Here is a 22563-nt window from a genome sequence, read left to right as displayed (position 1 = left end):
TGTAATTGGCATAAGAGTCTCTAATTCCAAATGCATTTATTATTTCGACATGGCCAAAAGACAAGTTCTTGGCACGCAATGGCAGTGGAGGTTTAAGCCAACTCTAAGCCGAAAGCCAGAGACCAAAGACCAAAGAGAGACTCCAGAGCCCAGTCTTTAGTCTTCAGTCGGGAAACAGAGAAACAGATCAGCGAACGAAAGAGAAGAGAACTCGTTTCTCTGTTACTTCTGATATTATTTTTGTAAGTTTTTTTTTTTTTTTTTTTTGCTTTTTTTGAGATTTTTACATTTGCCTGAAGTGCGGAGACGAAGGACGGGGGAGACTGCGGCAGAGGACCTTGCCGTACAAAACAAAAAAGAAAGAAGAAAACCTGATTTTCGTTTATAGGATGGAGACGGGCCCCAGTACCATAAAAAGCAGAGGAAGCAGATATAAAGCGAACCCAATCTGGTTTGCCTTGCAACATGATGTCTGTGAAAAGAGGCACGTAAAGAGGCAGTGGGGGACACAAAGGGGGGATTTCAGACATCTGCGGCATTTCAAGGTCTGACTCAGCAAATCGAGGAAATAAACACGAGGTTGCAAAAAGGAAACGGGGGGCATGGGGCAGGAGACAGCAGCTTCGGCAGCAGGCTGCGCCCTTTTGTGCCAGCCACGCCCCCCAACCATACGTCCATCCATCGAGCCACATTCCAGTTATGGCCAGAACCCTCCAGACACACCTAGTTTTGTGCTCTTTTTTTGGGCATCTTCCTCCTCTGTATGTTTGTCTGCGGTTGCTGTTCCTCTGTCTTTGCCTCTGTCGTCTGTTGGCCAAGTTATTGAACTCGCCCTCCGCTGCTCCTCCTCCTGCTCCTCCTTTCGTTTCTGGTCAATTGTTTACCTGTAGTTTAATCACACATGGCTGGAACCAGGAACCCCTGGAACCCCAGGAACCCAGAGAGACAGAGAGAGGGAGAGGTTCCGGGCGCCAGCAGAGAGACATATCAAATATCATTTGAGGCGGCTTCAAACGATGCCGACAAATGTGACAACAGCAAAGAGCAACAACAACAACAATCATTTGGTTAAGGTTCGCTTTTTGCAGAGTATTATTTAAATTATAAACTGACCAAAAGGCGGGACCAGAAGTCAGAAGAAGGCAGAAGAAGTCACATCAAAGAGCTCGCTGCTTGACTCTCTTCCTGTCAATGACCCCATGACACAGAGGCACGGCAGGAGGCAAGGGTCTTGAATTACCTTCTCAGCGGCTTCTCTAGGCAACAAAAACAAAGGGTTAATAGAGGGGAAAGAAAGGGTTAACGGTTGAGGGTCCTTTGTAGTTCCACCGAAAACTTTTGCGAGCAACAGTGGAAAACATCAAGAAAAACAAAGAAACAGAAGCAAAAAAACAACAACAAGTAGGGTTTCAATTACATAAACAAAGTGCCGCCAACAAAATGTGCGCTAGAACCACCCCCCCACCCCCCATCTACAAGAGTACTTTGTGGCTTTCTTCAGATAAACCCTTAACCTATCTTAACATGTGGCCCAAATGCATACACTGAACGAACCATTTGTACAACAATGTTCTACAATGATTGAATATGGGTTCCAAAAAAGGAGAAACAAATGTCGTCTTGGCTTTAAAAGAAGTTCTCCATAATATCTCTTTTAGAAGATACAAATTATCCAGCTATTCTTGAGTACTAGAAAGACGATTTTGAGATGATTCCCTTCTGTTTTTAGATCGAATTATGTCTAGCTTGAGCCGATTCTCACAAATTTTTTTTGTTTAGTTCTTAAATATAATATATTATAAGTCTAACACTTATCTCTCCTGCATGTTCGGGATCGGTTCGGTTTATAGCGTCATGAGACAGCGCCCCTCCATTGGTTGGGCGGAAAAAGTCTGGTTTGGGCTTCTGCTGGTGTCGAATGAGCCACTTGATAGCGCAGTCATTGCATATCAAAGTCCGCTCTAACCTAAGGATAAGAACAATGGGATAATATAACCATTTTTATAGCCCCGTTTTGAATTGTAGATGGAAGATCACAATTCTCTTTTGCTTCTCCCCTATTTCCCCCAGTGTAAACGGAAGCCCAAATGCGAGGAAAGACACAATGAAATCAGCAATTACAAATATTTAAGACTCACTTGGCCATGTCCAGGCTGTTGCCACTGCTGCCCCTGCCCCTGCTGCCACTGTTTTTGGGCTGTTGGCGCCACTTGCGCCATTAAAATTTTGATTGTAATTATGGCCATATAGTCGCCTCCTCCATCACCCTCCCCCTCCTCCTTCTGTTCTGCCAGTCGTCGCCAGCAAAGGTGCCACATCAATTCACCCACTTTGCATGCCCATGCCCCTGCCTCTCTTTCTATCGCCCCTCCCCTCCACCCAGTCGTTCTCTGCTGTGCTCTGTGTTTTATGGGGGGCCAAAGTCCAGAGGCGAAAAATGCTGAAATTGCCATTCAATGCAAATGCATTGCTGAAATGGAAAATAGAAAATGCGAATGCGAATACGAATGCCCCTACGACTGGGGACTGGGGACTGGGGACTGCGGACTGCCAGAAGCAATCCAAATCCAAATGCGAATAATATTTTCTCTGCCATGCGCCATTTGACACATGGAATGCCAAGGGGGGGGCCACAAAGGGGGTCAAGCAGTGTGGCAGCCCAAATGCGGGAGGGGGTCGAGAAGATAGGGAGGTATAACTCATACGCAGTGTGTGACGACGAAAAGAAATTTCCCTCCAATGAAGAGAAAAGACAATGAAAATGGGACTAGAGTGCGGGGCAAGTGGAAGATAGAGAGAAGGAGATGGGGATAGCAAGGGGCAAGTGCCAAATAGGGAAAGAGAGCTTGAGTGTGGGGCAAGTGGCAGATAGAGAGAGTGCAGCAGAATAAACGAAAGAATCCCACTGTATTTGTTTATAGTTTTTCTTAATTAATGATTGTTTTAATTGTTTAAATGAACATTATTTAAAATATTTATTGCACCAAATGGCAGAACATTTCTCCCAACGTTTCTCTAATTGGCTGTGGACCCTGCACCCCTTTTAAATACGAATTTCCCCCACAAATTACTTCTCCCGAATCCACAAATAAAGAGGCTGCCACTCCACTGCGATTGCTATCATTTGGCAGAATGACAGACCACCAGGTTGCAAGGTTGCTGTTTTGTTTGGTCACGTGCCGCGCCCCACCTTTTGTGGCATCATTCTCTCATCTCAATCAACGTTTCGGGATCCTTAGAGATCCTCCTTCTGCCCTGCACCTCACTCCATCTCTCTCTCTCTTTCTCTCTATCCCGGGGAACACAAAGAACGCTTTTATTTTGGCTCATTTTTCAGTTGTCTGCCCCCAAGGGGTGGGGCCTGGGCTCTGCCACTCAACTACCGTTTTCCAGATGCAGATGCAGTTGCAGTTGCAGAGAGTTTCGTTTGCCTTTTGGCCATTTGGCTACTGCCATTGCCACTGCAACTGCAACTGGAAGAAGTAAGCACCGTAGGGGCAACCATCGGGGGCAACAATCGTCAGTTGGCGGCAATGTGGCAATTAACTCTTTGATGGATTTACTGCCCGCCGCTGATGTTGACGTCGCTGGCGGCAATGCTCTCCGCTGTCTGTAAAGTTTCTCTCTCTCTCTCTCTGTATCGCTATATCTGCCCCACTCTATCTCTTGCACTTTTTAATACCCATTAATCTGAAGGAACAAGGATATGTTGTATTCGTAGAAGAATGGTCTTACATCTAAACAGAAGGTTCGTGAAAGGAGCCTCCATCTTTGCCATACAATGATTTCTGTGATCTAGAATGTATGTGGCATCCACATTTGAAAAGCTATTACATTTTTATTTAACAGAATAACATATAATGCTAATCATCACAATCGGACAAATATTTACATTTTGCCTGTGTTGTGGAATAGATGTGGTGTCCAGAATTTCAAAGATAGAACACTCATATTTGTAATAGTCAAACATAATGCTTTTACATAAGCAATTACCAAAAATCATCTGGATTGGTTGATGTGTAGACTTCTACAGTGATCTAGACTTAAGATTGGGATAATTTGTACAGTCATTAGACCTGCATACACCAGGGTATTCCTCAGTCTGAGCCTCTTCTATGCCTCTCTTTTTGTTTGCCTATTAAAAATGGCCACGAAATGCGTTTTTCGACTGCAGCGGATGCAATGGCCAAGGAAAAGAAAAGAAAAAGAACAGAACAGAACCTAACCGAACCGAACACTCCACAATTATAAAATAACCATCATTTATAATGGTCGTCGTATTCTTCCCCCCACCATTCCACCCATTCCCCCATTCCTATGCCCCTGTCTATGGACGCCGTCTGGCAAAAATATAGCCGCGGGCGCAATTCTCGATGCGAGCGGAAATGCAGCGAAACTGCAACTGCAACTGCCACCGAAGTTAGAGAGGGAGAGAGGGAGGGAAAACTGCGTGTGGATTTGAAATATTCTTCAGACATTTAGCGGCGCTTTTGGCTAGCAAAGCTGAAATTAAAGCCAAGATCCAACAGCCAAGAGCCAACAGCCAACAGCCAAGAGTTGCGGCAGCAGTTTTTCCGAGTCAGAGAAGCGTTTCAAATTACAGACACCAAATAAGCCGCCACCGCCGTTGCAATGACTCCCTAAACTTCAGGCACAGCCACAACCATTACCCACCTCCCCCAGTTCCCCCACCTCGTCTCGGTTGCCGCCTCCGAAAACGGCAACTCCAACTGCAACTGCAACTCCGCCGCCGCCGCCGCCGCCGCCGCCGCCGCCGCCGCCGCCGACAATAAAATGCGTGGCAAAATGCAATTGAGAAATTAATTTCTTCCATTCATTCGGGCTCCTCTCTCTTGCCCTCTATAATTATAACTAATTTGTGTATGCGAGGAGATCCACTAGAAGCAGCAATAACAAGTGCAACATATGCAACAGAAAGACTGCAACATCAGCCATCAGCCCCAACAAAGTACATCCACACTCGACGGAAAAACGCCCCAAACAAACACTTGCTTTTGTAGGCGAAGAGAAGGGGTTTGAAGAAAGGGGGGGCTAATGAAGAAAGAGAGGGCTAGAAAGACAGAGAAAGAGAGAGATTTATAGAAGCAGATCTGGTGGAGAAACTGTACTCATTTGTGTTTAAAAGAGACTGAACTTTAGGCTTAGAAATAGCCATACAAAGCAGAGGAATTTTTAGCTAAATCCATTCCAAGAACCTTTAAACACATGTGAACACAGGAACCCCAAAAACCCGTGGAAATATCAGACGTGCCGCAACATCATGATAACCAAAGTATGCCGGCAGGAAGGAGGAGGTCTAAGGACTGTAGCTGTCACCGTTCTGGATATATAGAATATATCTCTGTCCTTAACCGTAACCACAACCTAACCTAACCTTAACCACAGCGAATACCCATCATCAGCATCAGTAAACAGAACTTGCCTTCGACCTCACTTAACCTGCCACTGCCACGGCGCGTATCCTCCGCAGGAGATTCCGTGGTAGAGTAATTCTTTTGTGCATAAATAATTAGAAACTATCCGGAACAAACTCTGCCCTCAAATTAAAATAACAGACCCCAAGAGGAGTTTTCTAGTGGCGATGGAGAGAAAGAGCTTGTGAAGGGGGGTGGGGCATATAGTTTGTGTTTTCTGTGGTCTTTTTTTTCATCCAGGTCGATCTACTTCATCCAGGCGTGCTAATGAGCTGCACAACAGCCTCGATGGATGGATGGATGCCACCCAGTGGCAGAGTGGCAGAGAGTCCATTCATATCTGATAGGCTGAGGGCTGGAGGCTGGAGGCTGGAGGGAGGGAGGGCAGTACTCTCCTCTCCAGTCACGGCGTAGGCGCACACTGGAGGCATGCAACCAAATGAAGTGCCAGAAATGCGAAGCGAAATTGCATAAACCTCTCGACCAAAACCCAATGTTCAAGTGGCAGACACGGGGGTGTGGGTGGGTGGGTGGTCTCGGGGTGGGAGCGGGCGAAATACGAAATACTATATATATTTTTTGCAGTCCTCCGCCTCCTCCTTCGGTGACTGAGTTCATTAACATCCAAACTTAACGGAAAAAAAAACGAGAGCAAAAACAAGGAGGTGCACTGCCCAGTCCTTGTCAAACTGTGTGGCTGGGTGGACCTGCTGCTGCTGTGGCATATCTACCCCAAGCGTTGGCAAATCTAAATGACTTTATTACTTTTTTTCACCATTTTTTCCTGCTGCTGCCATTTTTTTGCTCCCTCTGCAGCAAGCAGCCAGTCCTGCCACACAGCTCCTGCCACGGTAGCAAGCAGCAGTCCTACCACGTCCTCCTGCTGCTGCTTCTTCCACTCCACTGCTACTTTCATTTGAAATTCCCGCAAGGATGCAACAAAATGCGGCAGAAAATCAGCAGAGAGCCAGAGGGCGGATGGGTCGGGGGTCTTGGGCTTGGGCTTATGGCAGGAGCAATGCAAATACATCCTACAACGATGAAGGGGTTTTCGTTCTGCTGCTGCTGTTTTTTTCCTCTCTTTCTCTCTCTCTCAAGTGCTCAACGGATTGTTGTTCCCCAAGGATGTGGGGGCCAGGATCCAGGAGCTGCCGCTTGAGTTGATGTTTAAATGCTGTATGCAACTGCTGCTGCGGCTGCATGCCCCAGCAGCAGCAAAAATTTAATTAGACAACAAAAATTCTAAACGGGGAAAGGAAAAGTTTCCAATTGTTGGGGTGCCCCCAAGGGAGGGTATATCCTGGAGGGTGCTGCATGTGCAGGCAAGGATATTTGTGGAGTGCTCGAACATGAACCGGTTCAAGGGTAAGCCTAAGACCGAAAGACCACAGAAGCGAAACAGGGGGGACGGCAAATGGGGGAGTGGAAGTTGGGCCTAAACCTAGGGGATTGTTCTGGGCGCAACAAAAGTGAATGAAAGAAATGCGATTTCCTAAGAGTTCTCCTCCCTCTTTAGCCTTTCTTCTCCATTGTTGTGTTTGCTCTCTGGTGTGTCCCCCGTCGTCTGTCCTCTGTTCCGTCCTGCTTGGGGGCCTCATATTAATTGCATTGCATACTTTCGGGCGTTGGGACAATGCTCTGGCCTGGCCTGGCCTTTTCTCTGCTTTTATGTACATAAATACATATATATATATGCATATTAATAATGAATTAAACTTGACTTTTGCCTGGCTTGACAGCTCAAAAAGAAGTCAGCCACAACGAAAATTATATGCCCTCAAAAAAGTGAAGTAAATTGAATGTAGATGTGAGTAGTACGAATATGTTAAGAATTTCGGTATAAATATGAGGGATCTCTGGAATATAATAATATTTCCCTTTTTTTCTTGGAAACTTCTAAACAGAGGAGGCTGTAGAAGGTACCGCGAGTGGGGGAGCTAAAGCCACGATTTGCAAATATTTTGTAATGAATAAAATTTAATAAAATACTTCTTTTAGTTACGTATAAAACCTACAAGAAAGTTCTGGCTGAATAATTTATTTTGTATTGAAATAAAATTTCTGATATTTAGGCAGTTTTCGGCAGACTTTGTTGCTTTTAGTATTTTGAGTTGAAACTTCCAGGAGATCTGCGACTTTCTTCTTACATTTTTCATCTAAGAAAGCTCTTCAAAAGGTTTCACCCTTCAAAGGCTTTTGAAGACACCCTCCTATCAATCGTATCTCAGATCTTACAGCTAACCTTATCACATATCACCGCTCATTTGTGGCATGCACCCTTTCCCCTTAAACCGTAACCCCAACAGCTCTTGTTTGGTGACTGCCACAACATTTTCTTTGTTTTCTTTAATGTTTTTTTTTTTTGGCATTTGCCTTTTGTAGAGGAGATTTCCGTCCCAAATGTTCCCACTCTTTCGACTACTGGACTGCTGTGTGTGTGGCTGCCTTCTGATGGTTGGTTCTGATGATGCCGCTGGAGGGTTTTTGTTCTGTTCTGCGACAAAACTCCACTCGGTTCAATGACATTTCTCACATCTCCGAGGCCATAAAACGAAATTCCAGTTGAAGCTGGCGACAAGCTCAAACAACAAACAACAGCAAAAAATTACACCCAAAGCCATGCCACGCCCCAAAAGCGAAGAGGCAACACAATCTCCCCCAGATTGCCCGCAGCTTTCAACCAAACAGAATTGGTTGAGAGATTGTGGTTCTGCTCCTCCGGCTCCTCCTACTCCTCCAGCTCCTCCTGCTCCTCCTAATTAAAGCCGCCTTATAAATGGACAGTGGAATCGGAGCCCCGCATGATTTGGCCAGAGAATCGTTCAATTGCTGTCATCATCATCATCCGAGGATCTTAGAGAGGAGAGCCATCATAGCAGTTCTTAGAGCGGAGCGGAGCAGCCGCAGAGATCAGCTGGCGGTCATAAAGTTTTAGTGGCAACTCCTTCTCCATGGATCCATGGGTCTCCTCCATACCATGGGGTTGACCATCTTTGGTCAGATGGAAATGTTGGCAATAAATAAATCGAAGCAAAGCGAAGCGAATCGAATCGAAAAGAAAACAGACATTTTCATAAATCTCTCTCTCCTCTGTTTGGGTATTTTCTTTATGGCATTTTTGTGCAAAGTTTTCCCTCGATTCTAGCAGTAAACTTTGTCTGGAGAGACAGGAGGAGAGGTCAAGTGGCAGGCTTTTTTTGGCCAAGAAAACAATGGACCACTAAATGCCACAAAAACACCTTCAAAAATCGCAGAAAATCTTGTTGTTCGGACAGTTTTACAAACATTGCCAGGAGAGAGAGAGGTTTGAGAAGCTTCTACCTCTCTATCTCCTTCTACCACTCTATTGCTATTCCTATTGCTATTTCCCCCTTTCTAACTGTCAGTCAAAGTTGTATTTAGAGTGTCTGTTAAATATTTCAACTGAAGTTTTGACTTTGTCAAAAGTCAAGACAGGATTTAACCTCCTCCTTCTCTCTCTCTCTCTCTCTCTCTGGATTTTTCCTTGGGTTGGAAAATATGCATATAAGGAAACCCCCGCTGTTCTCTGTTGCAACACCCCCTGATACGTTGACTGACGTTTTGACCTGTCTTAGTGGGGGGGGGAGGCGTGGCACAGTATACGCCTTCAAGGGGCAAGAAGCAGACGAGCGATAAATTCCCCACAAGTTCTGGCTGCTTCTTCTGCAGAAGTTTTTTCTCTAATTTCTTTGGTTAAACTTTTTAATTTAAATGACATGCACCAGAAAAAGACAGAAAGATGTGGGGAGAAGAAGGGGTTGGGCGAGTGACACGCCCACGACACAAGCGACATTTGATGGGCATTTGGGGCGTGGTAGGGACATCATGTTCATGTTGATTTTGGTGCCAGGCCCCCAAAAAGAGAGAGATTTTCATTAGCCCAAGAACAACACATCATTGGGGCAGGTAGAGGAGTTTTCCCAGAGCAGCAGGAGGGGGTGGGTATGGGGGCGGGGATGGTTATGGGTTTACCGTTTTCTCACAGTTTTCTTGCTGCCCAAAAAACAAATCATAAATTTTGTGGGCCAATTATGCAGCAAACAAATGACCCATAATGAAGCAGCTCCATCTGCTGCTGCTGCTGCTGCTGTTGCTGCTGCTGTTGCAGTTGGGGCAACCTGACAAAGTCAACATTTATCTTGCCATATACGAAACGGAGGGAAGTCCAAAATGGCAAGAGATTCGATTGCGGCTAGAGAGAAGTGGAATTTTGGATACTCTTTATGAAAACAAATTTTTATAAAAATTTATGATTAAAATGGAGAGAACATTGGTATAAAAGCGTTTCACATGAATATGATCTTAGAACTTAACTTAGGGTGGTAGCCTTTAAGAAAGATAGTGGGCTCTAAGTATTTAATGGATTATATGATTAAGTTGAACATATTTAAGCAAACAAAAGTTCCAAAAGTTTCAATAGGGTTTCGAATATCGAACTCTAGCAAATGTTATTCCCCGACAAACCCCATATCCTATGAAGGCAACCCCATCATCATCATCCTGGGTCTACTGCCTCCCTCCTCTGCGGTGGCACAGACAATAAAGCCTTGGCTGGCAAGAAATAAATTTTCAGCCCCAATGATGGCCCCCAAGCAGGCGGTGGCGGCTCCTGCCCAACTGACTTTTCGGACAGAGTCGTCCGTTCCGACCGTGGCAGGCCAGGCCAATGTGGCCAGCCTTAATTGCCATGTTGCGGCAACATGTTGCTGATCAATAAGAGGGGAGAGTCCACTGCTCCAAGTCGGGGGCTGGCCTGGCCTGGCCTGGGAGTGGGGCACAGATGATAATGGCAATGTGCAGCATTGAGCAAATTGTCCGTGTCTCAAGAGCAAGACCAAGACCATGGTCAAAGTCAAAGTCAAAGTCAAAGCCAAAAACCCGACTACAAACAGTCCCCATGATTAATGACAATAAATTTGATTCTCTAGAAGAGAAATGGGATGGGGATCTGCGCTAAAAGGGGGGATGAGGGATAGGAATGGCTATGGGGAGCACCACAATGGAGTGCTTGATTAGAGGAGCAGAAGCTTCAAAGCAGAAGCAGAAGCTGGGCCAAAGGCTGTGGCCACACTCGTAAATTTCAAAAATATTGCACGGCAGCTGTCATAAAAATGCAATGCAATGTTGCAATTTGTTGTGCCCCCCATGTGCCCCTCTCTGTATATCTATCTATCTGTCTCTTTCTGCATAACATTAGCATCCATCTGGAGGGGCATACATACATAAGTACGTTCTAGAGGCTGTTGTTGCTGCTGTTGTTGCTGTTGCGCCTGCGCATTGTCTGACTTTGGGCCATCACTCAAAACGTCGCACGCTAATTGGACAGAGAAATTGCAGAGTAGTGCCTGCCCCAGAGCTTGTAGCAAAGAGTCGCTCTCAGCATCGTGCAACGTGCAACACTAATTCCCCTCTTAGAGAAGCGACCCCCAACATGATTTAGTAGACAAGACATTTGGTTTATTATTTATTTTACGCGCAGTTTCAGTTTCATTTAGTTGTTTCGAATCGGAATTCCGTTCCTTTTCCTCATTAATTATGGGAAAAAAAAAGAAATGCAAAAGAAAAGCGTTTGAAAATTCACTAGAGCGGGGACTAGCGTTGGAATTTGTTTTCGACTTCATTAAAGTTGATTTAAATATTTTTCTAAATGCATCTTTTTTTTCATGCCCACATATTTTTTTTCAATTTATTTTTATATTTATTTTTATTTCTTTTTGCATTTTCTTCGCGTTTTTTTCTCTCATTTTTACTGTTTTTGAGTTCTGCGCTTCTGCGTTGCGCTCGAAATGCTGATGATGATTACTGGTGTTATGCTCTTTAATTAAATTAGTCATTAGTTTAATGGCTTTACATGGATGTACATAAAGGCACGAAAGAGTAAGCAAAAGACTGAAAGGAGGAGAGTGTGTCAAATGCCAAATCAGGTGTATATTTTCAGAGAGCAATGAAAAGCAATATAAATGCGTGAGAAAGATAAAGCGGAAGATGCTGCGGCATTTTCGATTGTATTTTGTCTCGAGAGCGTTAATGCATACGATGCGATTAAGCGATAGGACATACATACATATTGTATGTAAGTATGTATATATTTATTGCGTCGCAATTTATGGTTCTCCCTCTCTGTCTCTCGCGATTGTGTGAGCTTTGCTTCCCTTCAATTACTTCTATCGCTTTCTCGCACTCCCGCTTCAGACGCGATCCACTCTCTTTGTGTGAGCTTTGCTCTCTCCGAAGCATATGAAATAATTAACGGGACCTTACTTACTTTGCTGCGTAGATTATCTGTTTTTGTTTTTGTTTTTGTTTTCATTTGCTTGTTGACATACATTTTGATGCTTGACTCGACAGCTATGAATACCCTTTATCTGATTTCTCCGACAGTTAGCGGTCTGCCTGTTACTGTTTCTATTTAATCGCCTCCTGTTCCACGTTTATGCCAATACCTTTACCAAGGTATAAACTTTAAATCAATACGATACCTACCATAAGCACCCTTCAAGTACAAGGTATTACTGCTGTCCAAAAGGTTTAGAGAACCAACTCGAAATGCGCTTTAATTCAAGGAAAAACAAAAACAAGATCAAAACAACAAAAAGTTGAGCAACTCTTTCAAATAATCCGCCGTCTCCGACTGTCTTTCCGACTGTCTGACTGCATTGCTGCCAAAGTGCTGGGAGCTGCAGCAGTACTGCTGTAGGAGCAGCGGAGTACCGCGTCCCGGCCAAGAGACTTGGCCAAGAGATGCCTGGGTATGTCATGGTCATGCTTCGAGGCTCTTGACAATAGTTGGCTCTGTTTTTTTTCCGAGACTTGGTTGGGTCTTATTTTGTTGCTGTTTTTGGCGCTGTCTTTGCCGCTCCTCTCTCTCTCTTGCGCAGACAACAACACGAATTGAAAATTGTAAAATGTCGCCGACTTGCGGGTGACTGAAGGGGGCTCTGAAGGGGGCAACGGGAGTGCAATGTCGATACGGATTCGGTGGGGCAAACAAGTTTACGGCCCGCGCCAGACACAGACAACGGCAACAACTAAAAGTACAACAAAAAATACTGAAGGCTCGCTGGAAGGAGTCGCATCTTTTGATACCCTTTAAGATGCAATGGATAATAATATTTCTGGTGCAACTTTCTTGAAAATTTAGCAAATACTTTCTTAAACATGGCTATATATAGCCACATCTATTGATTCTGATCAAGACAAAATATATGCCTTTTTACTTCAGAGATGCTGTTTGTCAAACAGCAGCTGAAATTAAACATACCCTCTTTTGAAGGGTACAACAAGATGACGCCAAGAAATGCAGATGAAGCTGACAGCATCGTCGACGACGATGTCGGTGTTCATTCGCCGTAAGTTGCATATGGGTCGCTGCTCCATTTCCACATGGACACCAGTGCCAGTGCCACTGCCGCAGCCACATCCTCATCAATTGCCGAACATGCAGCAGCAGCAGTGGCAGTGGCAGCAGCAGCAGGACGACTCCGACGATCTTTGGCTGCATAATTGCCAGTCTAAATCAATGGGGCGCAAGTAGTTGCCGCTGTGTTGCATGTTGTTTTTGTTGTTGCTGATGCAGTTGCTGTTGCACCCATACATGACTCTGTCGGACTTCATTGTCAACGCCGTTGCCGTCTCCATCGTCATCGGCCATCGGCATCGCCATCTCCATGTCCATGTCCGTCTCGGTCGTCGTCAATATTTGCCATGATCTTATCGTCCAGCAGAGTCATGTCGTTGCCATGGCTGTGGCTGTGGCTTCTCCCCTCTTTTGCAGCAGCAGCAGCAAACAGACGATGCAACAGCAGCAGCAACCGTCACTTGGGTGCAATTATTTTTGAGAGATACCCTAACATCTAAAGGGTATTGTACCAAAAGGAGATCTGTGAATCATTATCAAGGATTAATAATTTCTCCAGAACTTTAATTCTTTATTGATGAATCATTAATGATAGTCGGTTTTTAGAATTTTTGTATGATTTGTTCATGGGGAAAGGGTATTCACTTTTCGCTTTTGATCCGGCATTGATCTCTCATTTTTCTTTCAATCTGCCACCGACGCTGCACCGCCCCTCCCCTTGGAGACTGCGCACATCATCTTTGCCGCTGAATTATGGCAAAAGACCTTGGACTTAAGCACTAGCCTCGTCGATATGTAGCCCCCACAGCCGAGCCAGCTGTACCGAGCGTCTTGCACCCGCACTTGTGTGATCCCAGAGGCAGGCCCCGCCACTACTCTAGATCCTCCACTCGAGCCCCCGATTCCTCCTCGTGCTCTTCTGTTGCAGCCTCCTCCGCCGCCGCGTCCAATAGTGCAATTTGTCATTGCACCGTCAGCGACGACGCGTGCGCCAGCATGGAGAGACTCGAGACTCGCGAAGCTGGAGGCAGCTCCTCCTCCTATTCCTCTGGTGCACTGCTGCACTGGCTCGTCATCTATCGCTGGCTGCCATCTGCTTACAGTTAAAGCGACTCTTGGAAGCGGACTCTCATAGTTGCAGCATGCAGCTAACTGGCAACTGGCAACTGGCGACGACTCGGGGCCATCTCCTGCTGCGTTTTGTGGCGGACTCCGAGTCGCGAGGCTGGCGCTCCTTCGACGACTTCTTTATGGCTCTTGATTTTTATGATTTTGCTGTTTAATGGTTCATTTGTGTGCCTCGGCCATGTAGAGGAATACGAGGCACCACTCCGCTACGCTCCGCTCCACTCCAATCCACTCCACCAAGCGGTGGTGCATGTGTCTGGCTTCCAGTTTTCTTATCGCAGCGTCTATATCTACTTGGTTTTTGTTTTGTTTTTTTTTTTTTTATTTTGTTTGCTAGTTTAAGTTTTAGTAGTAGTATTTTTTTTTTTTTATATGTATATTTTGCTTGTTTTTGCTATTGTCGCGTCGCGTCGCGTCGCCAGTTGGCTTGCGGCTTGTCTGCGCTGCTTAATCTCTCTCTCTCCTCGGAGCACTACTCTTTTTTCTCTCTCGACCGTTTTTTTGTGGGTCTTTTCCTGCTGTTAGCCAGCAGCGTTTTGGGGCCAACTTGTTTACCCAATGCGCGCGCTGACCAAGTCCGGTGTTATGGCCCGAAGGAATTTCTGCCGTTTTAGAGAAGCATTAAACCAAAAAAAAAAAGAAAAACAAAAGAAAGAGTGCTTTGTGTGTTTTGTATGTTTTGTATGTTTTGTGGTTCTTGTCGATGGTTAAATTTATGTTGCATACTTTGTGGCGAACAAGCGGAAACGAGCCAACAAAAATCTTCACTTCCCGCTCTCTATGGGGCTCCCTTGGTGGCACCTCGCAGAGCGTTTATACCATTAAATGATTACCACAGACAAGAAGTTGCTTATGGAATGCAACAATATAATAGATTAGATCACACTCGCGTTACACGCGACATACGGCAGTGCCCCTCAGTCCATTCTGCTTCAGCTTTGTGTCGCTTGTCCAAGAACATGTTCGATTAGAAAATCGATTCACTATTACTTATGTAGATTTGGCCAAAGAGGAACTACATATGTATTACTAGAGAGAGAAACATCCATAGTTTTCGTGTATGCTTCATATATTTTCACTCAAAAAAAAGGTGACTTGGGTCAAATCTTTGCCAAAGGAAAGTTTTTTTTTTAAGATCTTGAGGTTATCTTAGAATGGAAGTTGGCAATGTAGTCCATGTAAACATGTGACTACATTGAATCAATAACTTCTATAAAACCCATCTGGCAACTACATAATTCTATCCATCTTCGCCGCCAAAAGACCGACCGACCGTTCACTGTAAAATTCCACTGTGGCATTGCTGAAGAACCCATGATTATTGTAATGAGAGGCAACTTTGAGCTGCTGTTGACACGATTTGGGGCTAAGCCCGGCTCCCCATCATCATCATTCAGCACTGTCCATCCTTCTGGTCGGAGACGAGGAGTGGGGAGTCGACGCATTCCTCCGACTGCTGTCGGGTGCAAATCCCGCAGACATGTTTGCGATCATCGCCCGTCGTTTGCTTTGGCCATTTGCTTAACTGCCGCAGTGACACCTTCTGGTAGCCACAAGTCCATGGCCATGTCCATGTCCATGGTCAAAAAGAGGATGGTGGAGGGGGCATCGGGGGTAAGGCGATGACGCGGGCAATGGGGTAATGGATAATGGCGCCGCCTCCATTCAAAAATCACTTTATGGCTGCGCGTCTGAGGTTCGTTCGGGTTTCCTTGTCCATAATTGGACGCGGTGCCAATCATTTTAACAGCTACACAAACACGCAAGGAATAACCGGCTTTCCCTCCTCCATGGAACTTCATCGAACTCCATGATGATAATGCAAAATGAGCAGAGGCACAAGGAGACGTACCGCCAGCCAGTCGAAGTCCACGTCCAAGTTCCAGTCTCAATGACAATTGGCGCCATAGCCCCGGGGTGCGTCGTCGTCGTTCCTCTCTTCCCTGTAGTTGGGGGAGGGGGGCAAAGTCTGGCGAGGATCGGTGCGGTTCGTTTGCTTATAATTAGCCATCGCGGACGGTCTGGAGGTCTGGGGTTTGGGGTCTGGGGCCCGCAATTCAAATTAATGATGGCTACTGGTTTTCAGAGCCAGCTTCTTTCTATTTTTATGGCCGATCAATTTTGTAACATCACTAACGCTTCCCTCTTCTCCTTCTCCGTTTCTTTGCAGGCGGAAATGCTCATGGATGATGCGTCGCTGTTGGGGCCTCTTGGCCTGGGGGCGCCACATGGCTTGGTAGGTGCACCGGTGGTTGTGCCTCTAGTGGCCGCCCATCATCAGGTGTCCCTCAAGGGGCATCCACAGTTGGACATTCCAGGAAAGAAGCTACTGAAGGTTGCTGGAGCGCCCGCCTTGGATGCGTACCATTACCAGATCATGTACGCCCACTGCGTGCAACAGCAGCAGCAGCGGGAGCGAGAGCAACAGCACCACCAGCAACAGCAGCAGCAGCATCCACACCAGAGGGGAGTATTGGTGGGGCAGCCGCAGCCACCGCCACCGCACCCACATCCGCATCAGCCGCCACATCCCCACCAGCCGATGAACTCGACGTCGGCATTTCGGCCATGGGGACCCACCACCCAGAAGGCCTTCCTGCACGCCTACAATGCGACCCTCTCCTCCCTGCCGTACACCTGCCAGGAGCCGCCGGAGCTGCAGAATCCCGAGCGCGTTGTCCGGAGCACGGACAAGCGGTACGCGGAGCGAACATACCAGCCGAATGTGGCGCTGGCGCCGCGCAAGACCATACTCTCCAAGGAGCGGGACAAGGACAGAGACAGGGAGAGGGAGCGCGAGAGATTGGATCGTGAAATGGAGCGCCAGAGGGTGCGGGAGAAGGAGCTGCATCTGCACATCAAGCAGGAGAGAGACGACAACACACCCACGCCCACGCCCACGACACCGCCAGCAGGAGAAACTGTGGATGTGGTGGAGCCACCACTTGCCTCCTCCAGTGGCAGCAACTCCCCCAAGCCCCCGCCAGCACTAGCAGCAGTACCCGCACCACATCCAACCCCAGCCACCAGACATGTGCCCTTGCCACGCAGTCCGGAGGAGTTTTCCGCCGGCAGCAATGAGATTACCTCCTCCACATCGCCCGTGCCACTGAAGCAGCCACAGCAGCAGCAGCAGCAGCAGCATCCACACCCACATCCCCAGCAGCAACAGAATCCGCACCAACAGCAGCAGCAGCATCAGCAGCAGCAGCACATCATTGCCACCGTCAATCAGCATGCGAAACTGTTGCCCAGCTCTAGTTCCATTTCCATATTGAATGGAACCTCATCCACCAACGGAAGCAACGGAAGCCACAACGAACCAAGTCGAATCAGGATCAACAAGAACCTGATGAGCCAGCCAGCGGACCCGCCACCACCTCTACCACATCACAATCTTCATCACAGCCACCACTATCCTGCCCTGGGACCACACCACATGGCTGGGGCGCAGTCCTACTACAAAGCTGGCGCTGTAATCGGTATGACTATATATTACTTATTTCGATTCCTACTACACTAGAATTGAGTTATTGAGTTATTCAGACAGGCTCTAGCTTTCACTTTCGCCAAATCTTTTCGATTTACTTTTAAAGGTGTTCCCGTTTTCGCGAAACGCATCCGTTTTCGTGCAAGCAGCCTATACTTCGGATGTTAAACTTTACAGAAGCTCAGCACTAAATTGTGCGCTTAACAGCACTAAATTTTGCGTTTAACAGCACATAACAAAATGAAACATATCGATGACGAACATTTTCGAAAGCGGGAACACCTAAAAACGAAAACGGAACGTTTTGTCTGGAAACGCAAAAGGAAATGAAAACCGGAGCCTGCCTGATTGAGTTTTTAGGCAAAACTCAGAAGCATAGGGGTCTAGTGGTAGCAAAAGAAGTGTTATGGTTGCGTTTTTTCGATTTCTGAAAATTTCAACCCTGTTCGGCCTAGTAACAACAAAAACTAGCAGATCTCAAATAAAATTTTAGAGCGTAAAAGTTATTTTTTTGCTGGAAAAAAGCTAAGCTCTTCTAAGCTCATTAATTCAATAATAACTCGATAGGTAACTCATGTCAGGGCAAATAGCATATTACTCTGAAGATTACTAATCTGCTCCTTTGTTTCCAACGACTAAATATCAAATATATCCAATATTACTATAGGTGGCTCCTCCCCCACACAGTCTTCCAGTGCGGGCCTGAACCTGAGTACCCACTCCTCGAATGTGGTAAGCTCTCCGCACCAGCAGGCCACCAAGCAGCAGCAACAGCAGCAGGCGTTGCACCATTCGTTGCAGCAGCAGCAACAGGCAGGAGGAGTCCATCTGCAGAATGGGAAGCCCCATTTGGGCAGCGAATTCGAGCTCTCGACGGACACGGACGATGACAGTCTCAATGGCGAGCCTGATAGCAGTGCCATGCTGCCGCCCTGGGAGCAGGCCGTCGAGTACCTGCGAGAGACACGTCCCAGGGATCGGGAGAGGGTGCTGCAGTTGCTCCAGAAGCTACTGCACGAAAACCAACAGCTCCGCTACAACAATATGCAGCTGAGCGATCTGTTGCACAAGCAGGATGCCCACATAGCCGATCTGACGGAGCAGTTGCAGCGGCATCGCAGTCAGCTCGAGGATATGGACTGCAAGGTGGAGCTGAGGCGAGTGGTGCCATTCAAGCAGCAGACCCAGCTGCTGGACGAGCAGGTGGACGAAGGCAGAGGCGATGGCGAAGGCGACGGCGAGGACGACGAGGATCTAGAGGAGGATCGGGCCAACAACAATAACCAACAAGAACAGCAGCAGCAGCTGATGAAACCGCAAGCTAATGGCCTCCGAAGGAGTCCCACGCCCCTGAATTGCTGCGGAGCAGAGCCCGAAGAGGAGGCGGAGGCCGATTCGGAGGAACCTGCCACCAAAAGAGCAAAAATGCAACCAGAAGAAGTGCCAGCCCAGTTGAATGGAGAGACCAACAAGATGAATGGCACTGCCAAGAGCCCTGCTCCCAGTCAATCCGCTTCCAGCGACGACGAGGATATGGAGGACGAGGATGACGATGAAGATCCCGAGGAGGATTTGCAGGCGCCGCATAGCAGTGGCACGCCGCCCACAGCCGCCACCACGCCACAAACGCAGGAGAGGCATATAAACTGCGGCATAGAGTCTCCGCGCACCACAGAATGCTTAGGTGAGCACTAGCTTATGACGTTAAGGCTAGTTTGCTTTCAGATAGGTCCAATCCGGGATCGAAGGTTTAAGCTAATATCTCCATACTTTCTCCATCCTTTAATCCAGGGTTTCGGCAACATCTAATCTTCTGTTTTTTTTTCCACAGCCACCACGCCCAATAGCCCTGATTCAGCGGCAACTGCGGGACAGTTGTTCGATAGCAGCAACAGCAGCGACGAGTCCTCGATGAAGAAGGCCCAAATGTCGGCCTGCCATGCCTTGGCCAAGATGAATAACAACCACAAGGATGAGACCGTAGAGGATCGGCCACAGGATGATGAGGACTCCTCGGACGATGAAATGCCATTGCAACAGCGCCAGCAGCAGCAACAAAGACAACGCAAGCGATGCTTCAGCAAAGGAACGGGATCTGGATCGACCTCTGCCTCAGAGGAAGATGAGTCAGCGCCTGAAACCACCACCATCCTCCTCCCAGCGACAGCACCTGCCTCAGCACCTGCCCCAGTTCATCCACATCCACCGCCGATGGCCACCAAGGCGAGCAAGAAGCAGACGCCTCCATCCCTGGGAGCACTACCCATCATCACAGCTCTTGTTGGAAGCACCGCCGCCACCACAAAGAACTGCGAGATACAAATCAAAAAGGAAATAGCCTAGGGAACCCCATCCTTCCATCCTCAGAGCCCCTCCACTCCCCTCCACTCTCAAAGGATATAGCTCTTTCACAACACACACACACACACACACACACAGTAAAATCTATCTTTAAGATTCCCCGCCCTTTTTTTGAGGCATAAGTTCTGCTATGGGAAAAACGAGTCCACAACCAAATTCAAGCTCAAAGCCAAGACGCACATTACCACCCCACTTGGTGGTATCTACAGATGACATTTTGGAAAGCAGGGAAAACATTTTGGAAACTCCAACTCACTTTTCATTTGTTTCCTTTAAGTTTTGTTTAGACTATAGAGTTTTTAGCGTACGATCTTTGGATCTGTGTGGAGTGGACTTTATAGTATAAAGAGGACCTTAAGCTGCTGTTGAACGATACGCTTTTTTGAAAAATATCTGGATAGAAATACGCTGATTCGCTGTACAAATGTTCCATAAATTCACACAAAAGAAGGACATTCGCCACCCCCTCCAAGTGAATTATAGAATAGAGATGACAAATATGAAGTATTATGATAGGGAAGTATCAATCATTCACTGTAAGAATTCGTAAGAATATTGTATTGCTTTGACATATGCATGACAAAATGTAACCACAGGAAATTGCTTCAGTAGGAAGCGTATCGTCTAACAGCAGTTCCAACAACCAAAACACTTTTTCGATTCTAAATGTTCAATAATTTTGTACGCTTTTACATAGCTTGATTTGATCTCAAAAAAAAAAAAAAATTCATTAGGCTTCCCTCTAAAGGTATTTCGGTATTCTCTTGACTTTGCTTGCAGAAATTATGATTGAAACCAAAGCTTTAAAAACAAAAATAATTTTGTGTATATTGTTCAACAAAACGTAAAAAAAAAGTGGAGAAAAAACAAAACCAACAAGAAATTGAGACCAATTTATGCGTGTGTTTTTTACCATATATACTTTTACTTTTTAAACTTAATTTAGTTTTTAATTTGTATAATTTCTTAAGCTCTGCAAGACATTTAAAACAAGAAAAAGAACACAAAAAGATATGATATTCAAAGCGAGGCTTCGAAGACAAAATTTAGGAAAAACAAAAACTTTTCAGACAACAAAACAAACAAAAAACAGACAGACAGAAGGCAGCTGGTTCTTATAAGTGGAATGATATACCATACTCTGGACACCATTTTTAATTAAATTTAGTTTAATCCTAACTTTAAGTTTAACAGACAGCGACAAAGAGATAGAGAGATATGGAGAGAAGAATTACACAAAAAATGAACCCACCACAAAAGAAAAAAGTAAAAGAAATGCTAAATAATTCTTATATAATTCTTAACAAAACAAATACAAAAAAAATCATATTTTATAAATACGAAACTATGAAGTTATGCCGCGTTAAACTTTATACCATACAAAATATGAATAATTATCTACTTATGATATCTGATAATGATAGATCGGATCAGATGAGAGACGAGAAGTGCAGGATTATTCGATTCAATGGAATATACAAAACCACATACGCATACACATAAAGATTAATATTTATTGTAGCTTCTAGTTCTAAATCGAAAAGTACGAGTACGAGTAGATCTTTAAACTACATATATAGTCTCTTGTTCTGTTCATCTCCGATTGTAAGCTGTAGCTTTGCTCTATAGGCATTTAGTTTCCTAGATCGTAATACCATTTGCTAACTAGATTTTAAGGCCCTTTCTACACTTCTATTTCTATTCGACTCCTTTTTTTTTTTTGTATATATGATTTTCTTTCGATGAATGGATGATATGATGATGGATTTTAGTTGCCAACACAAACACTTTGTGAGAAACACATACTATAGATATGATGTACTATAGAGATATTCTTCTGGATGATGATAACCAACTGGAAAACAAACGAAACAAAACCCCAAAACCCGAACCCAAGCCAAGAGCCAAGCGAAAAAAGCGCAGAGATTTCAAAAATCTATAAACTTTTGTTATAAAAAACTAAAAAAAAACATATTTCATAAATTATTAATGCCTGTGTGTGTTTGAACTTTCTAAAAGAAAACATTTCGTTCTATTTCTAAATTTAAAAAACATAAAACATTACAAAGAAAGCAACAACAAATATTTAACAAAACAAATGAAAACCAAAATTTGTATAGAATTTAAGCTAAAAAATTGTGTAAAATTGTATAAATTTAAACAAGAACAAAAAACGAAACATTTAACGCATAAAACTTACATTTATAAATAACGATTTAAATTGTGAGGAATTAAGCAACAAAAACGAAAAACAAAAACTGTTATGCATACTTAAAAAAATAAAGAAAAAAGTTATATAAATTATATGCAACAAAACAAAAACAAAAAAAACATCAAATTACAATTGCTATGCAAAAAATAAAATTAAAATAAAAATCGACAAAAAAATATATACAAATTATTGTAAACTATTTCTTTTCCAATTTTGTGTTTCATTTTTGCACCAAAAAAAAAAAAAATCATTACAGAACCAGAACCAGAAACGATAATAAACAGAAACAAATTTCATAAGTTATAGAGCAGAATAGAATGGAACGGAGGATAAAATGGTTAATCAAAAGCGTCAAAACGGTTTTCAGCAAATTTCGTATTTATGGCCAAATTTTTACAAAACGATGAAAATAGTTGAGAACAAAACAAAAGATGAAATGAAATGAAGCGATGAGCAAACCCAACAAACAGGATTTTTTGTATCATTTTTGCTAACAACCCAAAGACAAAACAAAACAAAACAAACAATCATTTTTATAATTAAATTAAATGAGTAAAAT

The 22563-nt window shown here is 45.0% G+C and overlaps 1 protein-coding gene across 3 annotated transcripts in view; it reads left to right on the top strand.

Moving 5' to 3' along the window:
* LOC108163360 (putative mediator of RNA polymerase II transcription subunit 26) overlaps positions 1 to 22051 on the top strand; it is a 115810-nt gene extending 93759 nt beyond the window's left edge. For all 3 annotated transcript variants that reach the window (XM_017298606.2, XM_017298605.2, XM_017298607.2), the window contains 3 exons: positions 16112 to 17423; positions 18099 to 19115; positions 19263 to 22051. In XM_017298606.2, coding sequence (XP_017154095.1) covers positions 16112 to 17423; positions 18099 to 19115; positions 19263 to 19774 — 2841 coding nt within the window. In that variant the 3' untranslated portion in view covers positions 19775 to 22051. The remainder of the gene's footprint in view (positions 1 to 16111; positions 17424 to 18098; positions 19116 to 19262) is intronic.
* Positions 22052 to 22563: the final 512 nt, after the last annotated feature.

Source organism: Drosophila miranda, chromosome 4, assembly GCF_003369915.1.
Source record: "Drosophila miranda strain MSH22 chromosome 4, D.miranda_PacBio2.1, whole genome shotgun sequence".
NCBI classification, from domain to species: domain Eukaryota; kingdom Metazoa; phylum Arthropoda; class Insecta; order Diptera; family Drosophilidae; genus Drosophila; species Drosophila miranda.
Note: the sequence above shows the minus strand (reverse complement) of the source record. Positions and strands in the feature narration are given on the sequence as shown.